General features: G+C 41.8%; 2 protein-coding genes across 4 annotated transcripts in view; one reads left to right on the top strand and one right to left on the bottom strand.

The window, feature by feature from the left end:
• The first annotated feature begins 5,577 nt into the window (after window positions 1-5,577).
• Window positions 5,578-14,061, top strand: LOC310940919 (uncharacterized protein). Of its 3 annotated transcripts, XM_083905973.1 has the most exons (21): window positions 5,578-5,745; window positions 7,007-7,658; window positions 7,725-7,954; window positions 8,113-8,174; window positions 9,030-9,068; window positions 9,157-9,233; window positions 9,327-9,361; window positions 9,462-9,584; window positions 9,722-9,847; window positions 10,194-10,310; window positions 10,411-10,532; window positions 10,622-11,007; window positions 11,085-11,199; window positions 11,269-11,402; window positions 11,479-11,591; window positions 11,764-11,895; window positions 11,989-12,117; window positions 12,201-12,325; window positions 12,515-13,635; window positions 13,712-13,833; window positions 13,914-14,061. In XM_083905973.1, the coding sequence occupies exons 2-21, from the start codon at window positions 7,040-7,042 to the stop codon at window positions 13,944-13,946; spliced, it is 3,960 nt and encodes a 1,319-aa protein (XP_083762099.1). In that variant the 5' UTR covers window positions 5,578-5,745; window positions 7,007-7,039; the 3' UTR covers window positions 13,947-14,061. The 3 variants fall into 3 exon arrangements, with proteins under 3 accessions (XP_083762099.1, XP_083762097.1, XP_083762098.1); XM_083905971.1 differs by having other exon boundaries at window positions 7,007-7,954; XM_083905972.1 differs by lacking the exon at window positions 5,578-5,745 and having other exon boundaries at window positions 6,992-7,954.
• A 37-nt stretch (window positions 14,062-14,098) lies between these two features.
• Window positions 14,099-16,543, bottom strand: part of LOC310941045 (uncharacterized protein) — a 5,332-nt gene continuing 2,887 nt past the window's right edge. The window contains 8 exon segments of the mRNA XM_083906116.1: window positions 14,099-14,479; window positions 14,583-14,698; window positions 14,787-15,151; window positions 15,358-15,488; window positions 15,571-15,699; window positions 15,776-15,904; window positions 15,988-16,014; window positions 16,016-16,111. Coding sequence (XP_083762242.1) covers window positions 14,270-14,479; window positions 14,583-14,698; window positions 14,787-15,151; window positions 15,358-15,488; window positions 15,571-15,699; window positions 15,776-15,904; window positions 15,988-16,014; window positions 16,016-16,111 — 1,203 coding nt within the window. The 3' untranslated portion in view covers window positions 14,099-14,269.

Below are 16,543 nucleotides of genomic sequence, written 5' to 3'. Positions count from 1 at the left end.
ATTTTATTTTATTGTCATAAAAAACGATGTTAGATTTTTAACTCATTCGTTTCAGTTTTAATGTAAAATAAAAACATATTTGATCATGAAATTATGTTACAATTAAATCAGGTTTAATTTAACATTATTATTATTATTATTAATAATAATAATAATAATAATAACAATAAAAATCATCAGGTTATCACCGTCTGCTCGTCTTTGTGCAGCTGCAGCGCCACCTACTGGATTTGACTGGAATAACAGCAGCCTGTGTCTTTGTGTCCCTGCGTACCTGTGTCCCTTTATGTCCTCGTCTCTTCGTTGTGTCTCCGTGTCCCTGAAGACGTCCCTCGTCTCTGATCGTCTCCTTTCATGTGGATCTCAAACGTCGTCTCGACAGAACGTTTGTTTTTCTGTAAGAATAAAAACAGTCAAGTGTCACAAATAAGTCAAGGTTTAGTTTAGTCTGCAAGGAAAGAAGAAATGATAATAAATGATAATAATTCTGTTTCCTGTTGTAAGTGAATGGACTCTTTGTGACAGGGTGAGGAATAAAACCACAGAAATAAGAAAAGCGTAGATTGTTGTTGTTGACGCTGAGAAAAGAAGAAGAATCAGAGAAACACTTCAGTCATTTAAGGATTTATTTATATTTATACAGAGTTTAAGTTAAAGGTTTTATTTTGAAAGAAAAATCAACCTCAGAAAAATGTCTGCTATTTAGAATTAATACAAACATTTGTCAGAAAATACATTTAATGTTAGATATAAAAGGAAAGTGTTGTTTTCATACATGATATTATATGATATTATATTATAGATTATATTAATAGTTATTATTAAGTGCAATGATCACAGATTTTTATTTCAGGGTAAAAATCCCTGAAAACGTCAGCTAAGAATGGAACAGTGTGTATGTGTGTGTGTGTGTGTGTGTGTGTGGTCAAAGCTCAGCACGACGTTTGTTTCCGTTTTTCTTTTTAATCTCAGTGTGTGTTCAGACGTTGGATTATGGGATGTCGTCGTCACCTGAGACGCAGATCTTTAAACTCTTCTTTAGTTGATTGTTTTTTTGTTTTTATTTGCATAAATTTAAATAAAGGATGATCAAAAACATATATATTTTGTATCATTGTATTTATCATTGACACGTTCATGCAGCACATCTGTGTGTGTGTGTGTGTGAGACATGGTTCACACTCATCGTCCAGAGTTAAATGAATAAAACATGTTTTTCATGTTGTCATCACATGAACACATGACTGAAAAACCCTGAAACATTATTATTATTGTTGTAGTAATAATAAACTCACTTTATATAATAAACATTCAGAATCTTCATTATTATTATTATTATAATTATATATATATATATATATATATATAAAATCATAATATATATATAATATAATTAGTAATAGTTTTATTCTTGAAAGGTTAACTTTGTTAAAAACGGTTTAATTTTATACGTTTATAACTCATAACATAATCATTATATAAGATTAATATAAGATAAAAGATGAATTCAAATGATGCTTTGATTCTCATTTGAAACTCATTTAAATAAAATGTTATTAATGTCATAATTTCAACGTTCATTTCTGTTGTTTTTTTAATAATTCATTAATTCATGTTCAATTTCATCTGCAGCGTTTTTAAGCTTTTTTGATTTAATTTCCCCCCAAAAAACACTGAATCAGCAGAAAGAGGTCCGCGCGGTCTGTGGCGCCGCCTGCTGCTCAGTGGTGGAACTGCAGCAGAAAAAAGAAAGAATTAAAACAATCAAATAAACCCGGGTTAGTTTTTCATCATTTTATTAATCTTTTTTTTAATCTTTTAATCGGAGATTTAAAATCAACCTGATGTTTATGAAACAACAGACGATAAAACATGAATAAATGAATTAAAAATGCAGCCTTTCATCAGATTACATCATCATATTCATGTTGTTTTTCACATAGTTTCTCTTAAACGTTAAAGTAAATTTAGATCTTTTTTAATCATGTTTTTTTAATGACTTGTTTTTTCTGTCTCATGAAAAACTTTAAAAACAATCACAGAAATTCATCCTTTCATCCTAACACACACACACACACTCATTAAAATATACATGTTTGTATGAACGCATGTAAATTGCAGTTAAGCGTCATAAATATATGAATTCATGTTTTTCTTTAGTCACACACACACACACACACACACACACACACACACACACACACACACACACACACACACACACACACACACACACACACACACACACACACACACACACACACACACACACACCACAGTTTTTCTTTAGTCTCTCACACACACGTTTTAAACAGTAATTTAACTTTAAAGTCATTTATCGATTTTTAAAATGAACTAAATAAATTGAAATGAATGAAATTATTTTAAATCTAGTGAAGCAGAAAAACATTCTATTTATATTTCTTTATTCTAAAAACGTCACTTGCCTGTTAAATGGTCCTACAGTGCCACCTGCTGGACAAAACTAACATAACAGGATTGTTTTCTATAATCAGAAGGAAGTTTTATTGTCACTTTGCTTCCACTAAGAAATGTAGTATTTAAAACATGAAACACAAAGACATGGACACAAACTGCAGAAAATGGCAGCAATATATAAAAAAAAGATATAAATATAGAGCGATCAAATAAATCGATCAGAGCAGCAGCATCACGTCAATATGTTACTAATGTACGTCACAGATCAATGACTTTAAATGTTTCAATGAAACTGACTCATTCAATGAGATTTATTCAGTTTCAGATCTGAATCAATCTAGAATAATACAGCATATAAACCATGCAACACACACACACACACACACACAGTGCAGAAAACATACACATATATATGTATATACACATATACACATATATGTATATACACATATACACATATATGTATATACACATATATGTATATACACATATACACATATATGTATATACACATATATGTATATACACATATGTATATACACATATACACATATATGTATATACACATGTATATACACATATACACATATATGTATATACACATATACACATATATGTATATACACATATACACATATATGTATATACACATATACACATGTATATACACATATACACATATATGTGTATACACATATATGTATATACACATATATGTATATACACATATGTATATACACATATACACGTATATACACATATACACGTATATACACATATATGTATATACACATATACACGTATATACACATATACACGTATATACACATATATGTATATACACATATACACGTATATACACATATACACATATATGTATATACACATATATGTATATACACATATATGTATATACACATATATGTATATACACATATTCACATATATGTATATACACATATATGTATATTCACATATATGTATATTCACATATATGTATATTCACATATATGTATATACACATATATGTATATACACATTCACATATATGTATATACACATATTCACATATATGTATATACACATATTCACATATATGTATATACACATATTCACATATATGTATATACACATGTATATACACATATGTATATACACATGTATATACACATATACACATGTATATACACATATACACATGTATATACACATATACACATGTATATACACATATACACATGTATATACACATATACACATGTATATACACATATACACATGTATATACACATATACACATGTATATACACATATACACATATACACATGTATATACACATATATGTATATACACATATACACATATATTATATACACATGTATATACACATATACACATATATTATATACACATGTATATACACATATATACACAAACATATATATATATATATACATATATACATATATATATATACACATTATATTTGGACATAAATGCATGTATAAATCTTCATAAAGCACGTTTAGCCTTTTTAAACCGTAAATGAGTATTTAAACGGCGTCAGTGCAGTAAAACACATAATGTACATCACAGTTATTAAAAAGAACAATAACTATCACAAACATCTCCATCTCATTCAACTACACTAGTAGCATGTTAGCTTACTTAGCCACGCTGCTAACACACTCACACGAATATCTGAGCTAGCCTAGCGGTGGTAGCGCTACTCGCGATTAGCGTTAGCATCGTGCTAACTTAGCTAGCGATGTTTTCTGAGTATGTTTACAGTGTTCACAGTGATACAGAGACGTTAGCAAACATTCGTGTAGCTAACGCTAACGCTAACCCTAAACCGGACGCTTTAAGAAAAGTGTCTGACACAACAACGACGTCATAAGCTAACAACGAGGCTTAGCCTATTAGCATGTAGCAGCTAATGCTTACCGGAGTGCTCTCAGAGGGCTCGCCCGGTCGAACGGCTCCTCTCGCCCGGTCAAACGGCTCCTCTCATCCAACACAACTCGTTCCTAATAACGAAATACTTATTTAAGAGTGTTTAGAGCGGATAAATCACGGGTTTTTCGAGGTCTAAACTTGTATTTCTGACAGATATTTTTTCAGGTGTCACTCGCTCGGGTCACAGAGAGGGCGTACACTTGACAGTGGGTAAAAGGCAGGTGCGCCCCCCTGTGGTGAGGCATGGTAATCACTTTTAAATGACATGTATGGGTTTAGTGACAATGACATCTGGATTTACCACAATAAAAGCTTCCCACTCATTGTCATGGAACTAGTAAGGTAACTAATTACTTTAAGTCGAGTAACAAAGTAAAGTAAGGCATTAATCTTTTTAAGTAACTAGTTATGTGTAATGGATTACTTTTTTCACTAACTAACTTAACAGGTTTGCGCTCGACCGACGTGTTACTGGTTTACTCGTAAACTGCTGGTTTGTTTTTCTCTTTTAATTTTTAATACATGCAAAGAAAAAAAGAGTAAAAACGTTTATTATTATATTATTTTGCAACATATTATATTTTTCAGTGAATAAATATTTATTTTAATTTATACTTCAATTTTACTGTGTTTTTTTTATTTAAATGTTTACATTTATTCAGTTTTAATTATATTCATTTTTTAAATGTATTTATTATGTTTTATTGTATTTTATTGCATTGAGTCATTTTTCAGTTTTTTTTTTTATTATTACTTTCTGAAATTTATAAACCTTCCACTCACAGAAAATGGACGGGTAGATGCAGATTATATAGATTATACAGATGATATAGATTATACAGATTATATAGATGATATATCTTATATAGATTATACAGATGATATAGATTATACAGATTACATAGATATAGATTATACAGATTATATAGATTATACAGATTATATAGATTATACAGATTACATAGATTATACAGATGATATAGATTAGTTTGACTTGAATGGAATTTTCATCATTAAAATGTGTTTATGAACAAATCAAAGGGAGAAAAAGAACAAACATAAGCCGATGATGTTGATGATGGCTGCAGTTTCCTCTGTGAACAGCAGGGGGCGGTGAAATCCCGGAGCGTCACTGTGACAGCGCTCATTCACCGCAGCAGAAGAAGCAGCAGCAGCAGTAGCTTCGTTAGCTTCGTTAGCTTCGTTAGCTTCAGTTCTCGGCTGTTTCTCTCTTTTCTCTTGGTTTTTATTCGTCAGTAACAGTTTGTTCCGCGCGTTCGTCGTCGCTGCTGCGGAGTCTGTTGTTGTTGTTTATCAGCGAACATCGTGTTTGTCTTTGTTCTCAGGTAAGAAAATATGTCTGTTAGCTGCTAACCGTTAGCTGCTGACTGTTAACTTCACTGTGGTTTTTATCAGCAGATTATAATCAGTTTGTCATCGATTTATCGATCGAATATTTAACCGGAACCAGCGGGACATTGTTGTCTTTTGTCCTCACGATCACGTCTTTATCACAGCGTTAAACTTAAGTTTATAAACCACTCACTCTCCCACACCAAAGTCCATAGAGTAAACCAGTGATTTTAACATCACAGCACACAGGAGTTCACAGGAGTTGTTGATCCACTGCTGCCTCCATCACTAACTTACAATGACTGATTTTAAAATATTTACTTTAGACTTAACTCAGTGACACAAAGTGACCACACGAGGCAGCAGAGGACCAGCAGCTCCTGTGTCCCTGTGAGCTAAAATCACTGGTTTTCTCTATGGGCTTTGGTGTGGGAGAGTGAGTGGTTTACAAACTTCAGTTTCCTGTTGTTAAAGTCTGTCTAATAGTGAAATAAAGACGTGAACATGTTCTTAAAGACGTCGTAGACTTAAACTGACGTAGATTTTATGAGCTAAGTCTTTTGTTTAGTGACTAAAATCTTTGTTTCTTCCTCGTTGTCTCTGCTGGCAGCCATTTTGTTTTCACCGAGAGTGAGTTTACGTGTCTCAGGCGGCAAAGTAGATGATATACATGCTAACATGCTAATATGGCATTAACAATAATAATAATGCAGAATGATAGTTTAAGTTGTTATCATGGATGCTAACATTAGCAGCTAACACCAGAGGTCTCACAGGGGTTTGCTAAAATGCTAAAATCACTGATTTTCACTATGGGCTTTGGTGTGGGAGAGTGAGTGACTTTGGTGTGGGAGAGTGAGTGGTTTACAAACTTCAGTTTCCTGTTGTTAAAGTCTTATTAACAGTGAAGATAAAGACGTGAACATGTTCTTCAAACATCGTAGATTTAAAATAACGTAGATTTTAAGTGACACAAACCCGTTTGTGGGCGGTTCTCAGCAGCAGGGGGCGCTCAGCTCACAAATACCAACTTTCTAATTGTGCGTGACGTCACGAAGCTTTGATTTTTCATGTTTTCCTTGCTGTTGTTTGTCAGAAGAGTTCAGGTGTTTGGTCTCATGGACGTTATTCATCTTCTTCTCGTTCTGACGACTCACAGAAACGTCTCCTCAGCTTCAGACTCGTCCTCGTCTGTCTGTCCACGTCTTCTGTCTTCCTGACGTCTTCTGTCTTCTTGACGTCTTCTGTCTGCAGGAAGCTCTTGTTTGTCCACAGCTCGGTGCCGTCATGTCTCACAAGTACCCGTACAGGCCGCCGCCCACCGACACCGACCTCAGGCCTGATCCTGGACCGCAGCGCTCTTCAGAACCTCGCCGCCGCCGCCACCACCACGACTCTCGCACGCCATCGCAGGAACCCTTCTCTGGCTCCGGCTCCGCCTCCTCCTCCTCCAGGGGCGGGGCTCCGTGGTCACAGGACAGCGCTCTGCACATCCTGAGCAGCTGTGGTCTGGAGCCCAGTGATCTGGCTCTGCTCGCCGAGCTTCCCGAGGACGTCCTCACTGTGGAGACGCTGCCTCACGTCCTCAATCAGATCAAAGGGAAGAGAGGAGCGCTCAAACCTTCCTCCTCTCACGCTCCTAGCTCCGCCCACCCGCCCACTCCTCGAGGCTGGGATCAGCTCCAGACTCCGCCCGTCCAGTACCAGGCCACGCCCACCCCTCTTCCCTGTGAGCTTCAGGAGAACTGGGTGAAGCCTGGACCCAGCAGCTCAGCCAGAGCAGACGCTCCATCATCTTCATCTTCCAGCTTCATGGTGGACTTTCACCACAGACCAGGACCCAGACCCAGACCAGGACCAGGACCAGGACCAGGACCAGGACCAGGACCAGGACCTTCTGAGTTTGGTAAGACAAGCAGAGCAGGCGTCCACAGGTCCTCACATCTGTCCCACGTCTCTGCGTCTCCTTCAGCGTGTCCTCCTCGCGAGTACCGCCCTCACTCTCGCAGGACACGCCCCAAGACCGACGCCTCTTCCAGCAGGAGCAGATGGCACGCAGACGAAGCCGCCGCCTCTAGCTCCGCCCCCTCTGCCCCCGCCCCCACACCTTCCATGAAAGAAGCTCTGGACTTCCACGGGACGACGCCGCAGATGTTCCCGTACTCGTGCTCTCTGTGTGATATCACTGTGCTGTCGGAGAAGGTAAAGTACACCGGGGTAACCCTCCTCCTCCTCCTCTTCCTGCTGCTGCTCCTCCTCCTCCTCCTCCTCCTCCTCCTCCTGCTCCTCCTCACTGCGTTGCCGTGGAAACAAGTTTGTGAGTCAGTCAGAATCAGAGCTTCTGCTTCCTGTTGTTTCAGATTTGGAGAAGTCACGTAAAGAGCAACAGTCATGCAGAAGGACAACTTAACCTGCTGCAGAGGTCAGAGGTCACACACACACACTCACACACACTCACACACACACATTCTTGTACTTGCTGCATACTGAGGACTGGGTTGCTGACAAAGTGAGGACCAGCATTTTCCACTTCATAAATCAACACAATTACAAATATTTACTTCATGAATGACAAAGAACTACTGGTTGCAGTACCATAAAATGTCTGTAGGTAGCAAGAAAAATTGAGTATAGCATGTTAGCAAACTTTTTCGATTCTTTATTTTTTTTTATTTTTTGGTCCAAAACTTTACAAAAACGTCATACTATACAATGCCGACCACAATTTGAAAAAAAAATCTGACCCAAATTTTTTTTTACAAAATTTGACCAAAATTTGACCCAATTTTGAAAAAAAAAATTGAGAAAAAAAAATTAAAACATTTTTAGAAAATCTTTTTTGACAAAAACATTTTGAAAAAAAATGTGACAAATTTTTTTTTTTTTTAAATGTGACAAAAAATGTGACAATTTTTATGAATTTTTTTTTTTTTTGAATTCAAAAAAAATTTTGAATTTTTTTTTGAAAAGAAAATGTGAAAAACTTTTTTGAAAAAAAAATTTTGGTCCAAAATTTGAGAAAGAGTCATACTATACTATGTCATCCAAAATGTATTTTTTTTTTTTTTTGACAAATTGAGTATAGCATGTTATAGCAACCTAAGGAAGTGATTTCAATGAACACAAAGTGAGGACTGGCCAAAATGTCCTCACTCCGTAAAAATGACCTCACTTTGTTGGTTAAAAACCCTCACTGGTCCTCAGTATGCCACAAGTACAAGAACACACACACACACACACACACCCTCAGTGATTGACAGGTGTCTTCTGTCCTCAGGTGTCCTCTGTGGGACTGTCGTATGGAGACATTCATCAGGTCAGTGACTCACAAACGTCTTCATGATTATTTCAAACACATCAAATCAAACCTTTACTCACTGTGATGTCACTGTCTGTCATTAAAGCTGTGACGGCCAATCAGAGACGAGGACGGTGGAGGACAGACACGCCCAGCTGCTGCAGACGGCCAATGAGATTCAGAGTAATTGGAAGAGTTTAGTCGTTACAGTGAAGCTCAGGTGTTCGTCTTCATCATCATCATCATCTTCTTCTTCTTCTTCTTGTGTTCAAACAGAGTCACAGATGAAGAAGAAACTTCCTCACAAGAAGGTGATGACTCTGCAGATTTGAGGTCAGCTGACGTGTGTGTGTGTGTGTGTGTGTATGTTAAGTGTGTGTGTGTGTGTGTGTGTGTGTGTGTGTGTTTCAGGTGTCAGACAGGAGTAAAGTGGTGTGTGTGAAGTTTCCTCCTCAGTCTGTGGACGAGTCGTATCTGAGGAAAGTGAGCGAGCCGTTTGGAAAAGTCGTGAAAATCCTCATGTTTCCATCACTGGTGAGTTTGGTTTGATTCTGTCAACAGTGATTTAACACACATGATAGACCTGTAAGTGTGTGTGTGTCTGTGTGTGCGTGCGTGTGTGTCTGTGTCTGTGTGTCTGTGTCTGTGTGTGTGTGCGTCTGTGTGTGCAGGCGTTCGTGGAGCTCGGCTCTAACGATCAGGCCAAAGATCTGGTGAAGTTTTACATCAATCATCCAACGACTGTCAACGGAGACGAGATGGAGTTTAGTTTGTCTAACACTTTTAACTTCCTGCAGGTAAACACACACACACACACACACACACACACACACACACACACACACACACACACACACACACACACACACACACACACACACACACACACACACACACACACACACACACACACACACACACACACACACACACACACACACACACACACACACACACACACACACACACACACACACACACAAATCATGGAATTTGGGCAAAATGTTGTGGCAAATTATTAATTAGAAGATGAAGATGAATGACTAAGTGTGTGTCTCTCTCTCTGTGTGTGTCTGTGTGTGTCTGTCTGTGTGTGTGTGTGTGTGTGTGTGTGTGTGTGTGTCCGTGTGTGTGTGTCCTCAGAGTTCAAAGGTCATCAGCTTTGATCCAGCTCCTAAAGGAGACGATGGTCGATTAGATCTCCTCAGTGTGGTCAAACGCTTCGGTTCTCCTCTCTACACTCTGTTCCTGCCGTCCAAGGTCACAGCCTCATGAATATTCATAATAATAACAATAACAACAACAATAGTCCATAGTTCTGTGTCTTGAACCAAACCCTCAAACCTGTTTCTGTTTTCAGGCGTTTGTGGAGATGAAAAATGCAGCTGAAGCTCAGAAGTTGGTGGATTATTATTCATCAAACTGTCTGAGGATTAACGACGTCATCAAAGTCTCCTTCTCTGGAGAATACAACAGCCTCATGTGAGTCATCGGCCAATCACAGCACGGCGTCAAAGCTCGACCAATCACAGCGCGTTATTCTGACGTTTGTCCTGCTTCACTTCCTGCAGGCGTGTCTCCTCAGCCAGGAAGTACGAGGAGGAAACGTCTGTAAACAAGAGGACGAGGAGTCGCAGCCCAGAGAGCGAGGACAAGATGGACGTCAAGAAGACAAGAAGGTCCAGAGACAAGAGGTCAGGGTCTGGAGATGAAACCAGGTCCAGAGACAAGAGGTCAGGGTCTGGAGATGAAACCAGGTCCAGAGACAAGAGGTCAGGGTCTGGAGATGAAACCAGGTCCAGAGACAAGAGGTCAGGGTCTGGAGATGAAACCAGGTCCAGAGACAAGAGGTCAGGGTCTGGAGATGGAACCAGGTCCAGAGATGAAACCACGTCCACAAATACGTCCAGCAGAAACAAGAGGTCCAGAGAAACAAAGGTGGAACCAGAGAAACCAGGTGAGTTTGACGTGAACGAAATCAGAAAAACATGAAAACAAAGAAAAGCAGACTGTTCAGTCCTGTTCTGTCCACAGAGACCCAGACCAGGACTGATGCTGGACCAGGTCCTGTCGCAGACTCAAGACCTGAACCTGAACCTGAACCTGAACCTGAACCTGCACAGAAGCAGCAGACTGAAGAAGAAGAAGAGTGAGTTTGATTTTTACAGACTTTAAAGTGGGGTCAGTAAACGCCTCATGTCTCTCGTCTCTGCTGCAGGACGGAGGACGAGAGCGACATCGAGGGGATGGAGGTGATCGGAGAGGACGAGGAGGACGGAGAGGACAAGGAGGACGGAGAGGACAGAGAGGACAAACAGTGTCCAGCAGAGGACACAGAGACTCTCAGTGAAGGTAGAATTAATTTAAAATAACACTGAAATGTTTTTAAAAATGACCAAAAGACAACAGAGGACATGTCTGTCCACAGAGACAACAGAGAAGGACATTAGGCAGGAAGCAGAAGACGTGAAGGAGGACATGGAGGGAAAGTCCAGCAGCGAAACCAAAGAGACGATAGAGATCTGTCCAGAGGACAAGGAGGTAGAGAAAGACACTTGTCCAAAATGTCTCTGTCCATCTCGTTCTTACCCATGTCTGTCTTCATGTCCTCGTCTCTGTTTTCCTGATTCATCTCTAAAGACTCTTTTGTCTCCGTGTCTTTCTGTTTCATGTCCATCTTTAAAGTCTGTCTTCATGTCTTCATGTCTTTCAGGAGGACACAGACTTCTTCCTGGACCTGGAGAACTGCATCACTCTGGACGAGCTGGAGGACGAAGACGAAGACGAAGAAGGTTTGGAAACAGATTCAAGGCCTTGTTTTTCAGAGATCACAGAAGACGCCGAGGTAAAGATCCATCGTCTGAACACGATAAGTTTGTTGTTGTTGACGTTGTTGTTGACGTTGTTGTTGACGTTGACGACGCGTCTGCGTTGACAGTCTTCGTCCACCAGGGTGGTTTTCTTTAAGAACCTGCCGCAGCGTTTCTACACGGACGAGGACTTCGTCAGACTGGTGGACAGTTTGGGGACGGCCACGCGGTACTTCCTGCTCCGTCGTCAGGGACAGGTCAGAGGACAAGACGTCGTCACGTCTTCAGTCTCACGTGTCTCAGGTCGTGACGTCTTTCTCGTCCCGTCTCTGTGTCTCAGGGTTTCATCGAGATGTCCTCGTCTTCAGACGCCGTCAAAGTCGTCCGAGACCTGAACTGCACCATGTTCCACGGCTGCAGACTGGACGTCAACGTGTCCCACAAATACTACAGACTCACCAACGGGTCAGTGTCCTCTGTCTGTGTCCTCTCTGTCTGTCCTCTCTGTCTGTGTCCTTTCTCGTCCTCTAACTCATGAAAGCAAAAGTAAAGAGAAGACCTTCAGGGTTTTGTCCAATGATCTGGACTCACCTCGTCTTTGAGAGGCTCCGCCCCGTTAGGTTTAGTCCTGATCCTGGTCTTCTGTCTCTGCAGGTTTGACGTTCAGCTGGACTCGAACCAGGAGAACAGGAGCCAATCACGGGGTCGAGGCAGCAAGAGGACAGACGAGGGGACGCCAGAGTCCTCGAAGACACCGGAGACAGAATCTGCTTCCATGAAGATGTTGGAGACAGAATCTGCTTCTGAGAAGACACCAGAGACAGAGTCTGCTTCTAAGAAGACGTTGGAGACAGAATCTGCTTGTAAGAAGACACCAGAGACAGAGTCTGCTTCCATGAAGACACCAGAGTCCTCAAAGAAGACACCGGAGACAGAATCTGCTTCTAAGAAGACGTTGGAGACAGAATCTGCTTGTAAGAAGACACCAGAGACAGAGTCTGCTTCCATGAAGACACCAGAGTCCTCAAAGAAGACACCGGAGACAGAATCTGCTTCTAAGAAGACGTTGGAGACAGAATCTGCTTCCACAAAGACAGCAGGGACAGAATCTGCTTTTGAGAAGACATCGCAGATGGAATCTGCTGCTGAGAAGACACCAGAGTCCTCAAAGAAGACACCAGAGACAGAATCTGCTTCTAAGAAGACATCGGAGACGGAATCTGCTTGTAAGAAGACACCAGAGACAGAGTCTGCTTCCATGAAGACACCAGAGTCCTCAAAGAAGACACCAGAGACAGAATCTGCTTCTAAGAAGACATCGGAGACGGAATCTGCTTCTGAGAAGACACCAGAGTCCTCAAAGAAGACGCCGGATACAGAATCTGCTTCTAAGACAACGTTGGTGTCCTCAAAGAAGACACCGGAGACAGACTCTGCTTCCATGAAGACATCAGGGACAGAACCTGCTTCCGAGAAGACACCAGAGTCCTCAAAGAAGATGTTGGAGACAGAATCTGCTTCTAAGAAGACGTTGGAGACAGAATCTGTCTCCAGGAAGACACCAGAGTCCTCAAAGAAGACGGAACCTGCTTCTAAGAAGAAGACGTCCGAGACAGAATCTCCAGACGGTGAGAAGACAAGCGAGGACGACTCTGTGGACAGTGGACAGACGTCCATGAAGAAAGACTCCAGAGAGAATCCTAAAGAGGATCAGGACTCACAAACTCCACCTGTAGGGGGCGCCGCAGAGCCAGAGAAACCCATCAAACCTGTTGGTAAGAAACATCGAGTCTGACGTTTGATTTAAATCAACCCCGATTCAAACGTGGACACTTTTGTTTTTCTGCTCAGGGACAGAGTTTGTGCGTCCGGTCGTCGCTTATCGGTGTTCGTTGTGTGACGAGATCTACGCCGACGAGGACCAGGCCAAACTACAGCACTGCAGCAGCCTGACGCACTACAGGAAGTACCAGGTGAGGTCAAAGGTCAAAGGTGAGAGACGACCTCACCGAGGAGTCACTGAAATAAAAATAAACAAACCTTTGTTTTCCAGGAGAAAACGGGACTGGATCCATGGACGAGCTGAGACCTGGGTCTGTGTGTGAAGACTACGTTACCCAGAATCCTCTGAGGACAGATTCAGAGAAACTGATGCATCTGGTTTTTTTATTTTGTAATAAAAGTCAGAAAAATTCAAGTTTGTTTTTGTTGAAAGAAAGAGAAATAAATCATGACAGGAAAATGGATTTATTTAAAAAAGAAAGAAAAACAACAACATAAAATTCTCTTTGACAGGAAAAGTTCCAGTACACAAGTTTTTCTGTTTCATTTCTGGACAAACGAGTTTAACTTCAGCTAACGTCACATGACCAAATCCCTCCCTGGACTTAAATAATACTTTATAAAATCTCACTGAGGGCTGTGATTGGCCCGTGGGCCGGACTTTAGACACGCCTCTTCTAACCGGAAGATTATTTCCCAAAAAAAGTGGAACTGTTCCTTTAAAGTGAGACACTGAGCTGTGCACCTGTCAATCACGTCTTCAGGACGATGATGATGACGACGTCGTCTCTTCCCCTTCTTCTTCTCTGCCTTCGTCTGCTCCTTCTCCAGATGTTTCTGAAATCACAGCAGCAGATGTTAGAGTGGGCGGGGGCTGGTGTGGGCAGGGGGGGCGTGGCCAGTGTGTGTGTGTGTGGGGGGGGGGGGCGTGGCATCTCACCTGCAGGTTGTCGTAGTGCGTCCGACTGCTGCAGTGGATTTTCTTCGCTTTGTCTTCGTTTGTGTAGAAGAGGAAACAAACGCGACAATAAAATCCCGTCTTCACGTGTTCCACGCCTGAACACACACACACAGACACACACAGTTAATCTCTGTTTAAACAGATTAACCAGGTCATAGTAACAAACAGATTAACTTTACTAACCCACGGCCGCGTCGGTGTCGTTACGGCGGCAGCGGCAGAGACGCTGCCGCCGCGCTGGCTTTGTTCTCAGCAGGGGGAGGAGCTTCAGTCTGTGCGTCCTGATTGGTGGAAGTCTCCATCTGCCCCACTGGCTCCTCCTCTTCTCCTGTTTGACCTCCTGCTGCTCCTCACTCACCTCCTCACTGCTCCTCATCTTCTCCTCACAAACTTCAGCAGTCTCAACGACTCCCTCCTCCTCCTCCTCCTCTTTCTTCTCCTCCTCTTTCTCCTCGTCCTCCGTCTCCTCCCTCGGTTTCTTGGCTGAAGTTTCCTCCTCGTCGTGTTTGGACGACCTTTCTCTCTTCTGAGCGAAGGAACTTAAATGTCTGAACACAAACAAACACGACTCTGCTTTAACTACGGCTCACGTCGGCTTTGTAAACCATGACTCAGCTTTGAAAACTAAGACTCGGCTTTAACGTCAGCTTCACAAACATGACTCAGCTTTAACTTCGGCTTTAAAAACTATGACTAGGCTTTAAAAACTATGACTTTAACGTCAGCTTCACAAACATGACTCAGCATGACTGACCCGTGTTTGAGCTGTCGGTACTTCCTGCTCACGTAGATGGTCAGGCGTTTGCCGTTGAGCTTCTGGGCGTTCGCCCTGCAGCCCTCGGCCATTTTCTCGGCGTCCGCTGCGTTTTCCATCTCGACGAAACACTGACAAGAAAAAAAACCCCGAAAGCGTTAGCGCTCAGAGAAAGTGACGACTCGTGGTGGAGCCGATCAACAGTGAACTCACCTCCCTCTTGATCCGGTTGAGGAAGTACTTCCTGACGTTCCCGTACGGCTGCGCTAACCTCAGCACGTCGTCGTCCGTGTATTTCCCTGTGGGCAGTTGACCGACATAGATGACTTTACTGGAGCCGCACTGAAGAAGAGAGAGGAAGGTCAGAGCCACGCCCACAGGAAACGGCGGAGGCGGCGGCGGTGGTGACGGCGCTCACCTGGATGGTCGGGTAAGTCATGGAGTGACTGATCCTGACGGGTCGACCGCACACGGACGCCGTCACGTTACTGTTGTAGAACTTTGCCATGGCTCGAGCTTCATCTTCTGTCCTGAACTGAAGGTAGGCCTGAACACACACACACACACACTGTCACACACCTGCGTCAACCAATCACGCTCTGTCAGCCATCTTGTTTTTGAACCTCGTACCTCTGGTCTCAAGTCCAGCACCAGGTAGTTTGACCACGTCACCAAAGGGTTCGGCGAGTCCCAGCAGCTCAGTGCGGAAATTATAACCACGTCTGAAACCAACGATGTTCACCACACGCATGCCCTGAAAACAAGCAGTCACATGATCACGTCTTTATCTGAGTCACATGATCACGTCTTTGAGTCACGTGATCAAGTCTTTATCTGAGTCACGTGATCACGTCTTTGAGTCACTCGCATGTCTCGGACACAGACGTGATCACGCGACTCAAAGACGCGTGATCACGTCTGTGTCCGAGTCACGCGATCGCATCTTTATCTCGCTGTAAACCACTCACTCTCCCACACCAAAGTCACAAACATCACAGAGACACAGGAGTTGTTGAACAACAGTAAGAACAGTAACTTAACGAGTTCAAATGTCTTAGTTCAGTAATTCGGCTTTTAAAATAATCCATTCAGATTAACCTCAGTGACACAAAGTGACCACACGAGGCAGCAGAGGACCAGTAGCTCCTGTGTCCCTGTGAGCTAAATAGCTGGTTTTCTCTATGGG

This window comes from Microchirus variegatus, assembly GCF_963457635.1.
Source record: "Microchirus variegatus genome assembly, chromosome: 19".
In the NCBI taxonomy this organism is placed as follows: domain Eukaryota; kingdom Metazoa; phylum Chordata; class Actinopteri; order Pleuronectiformes; family Soleidae; genus Microchirus; species Microchirus variegatus.
Note: the sequence above shows the minus strand (reverse complement) of the source record. Positions and strands in the feature narration are given on the sequence as shown.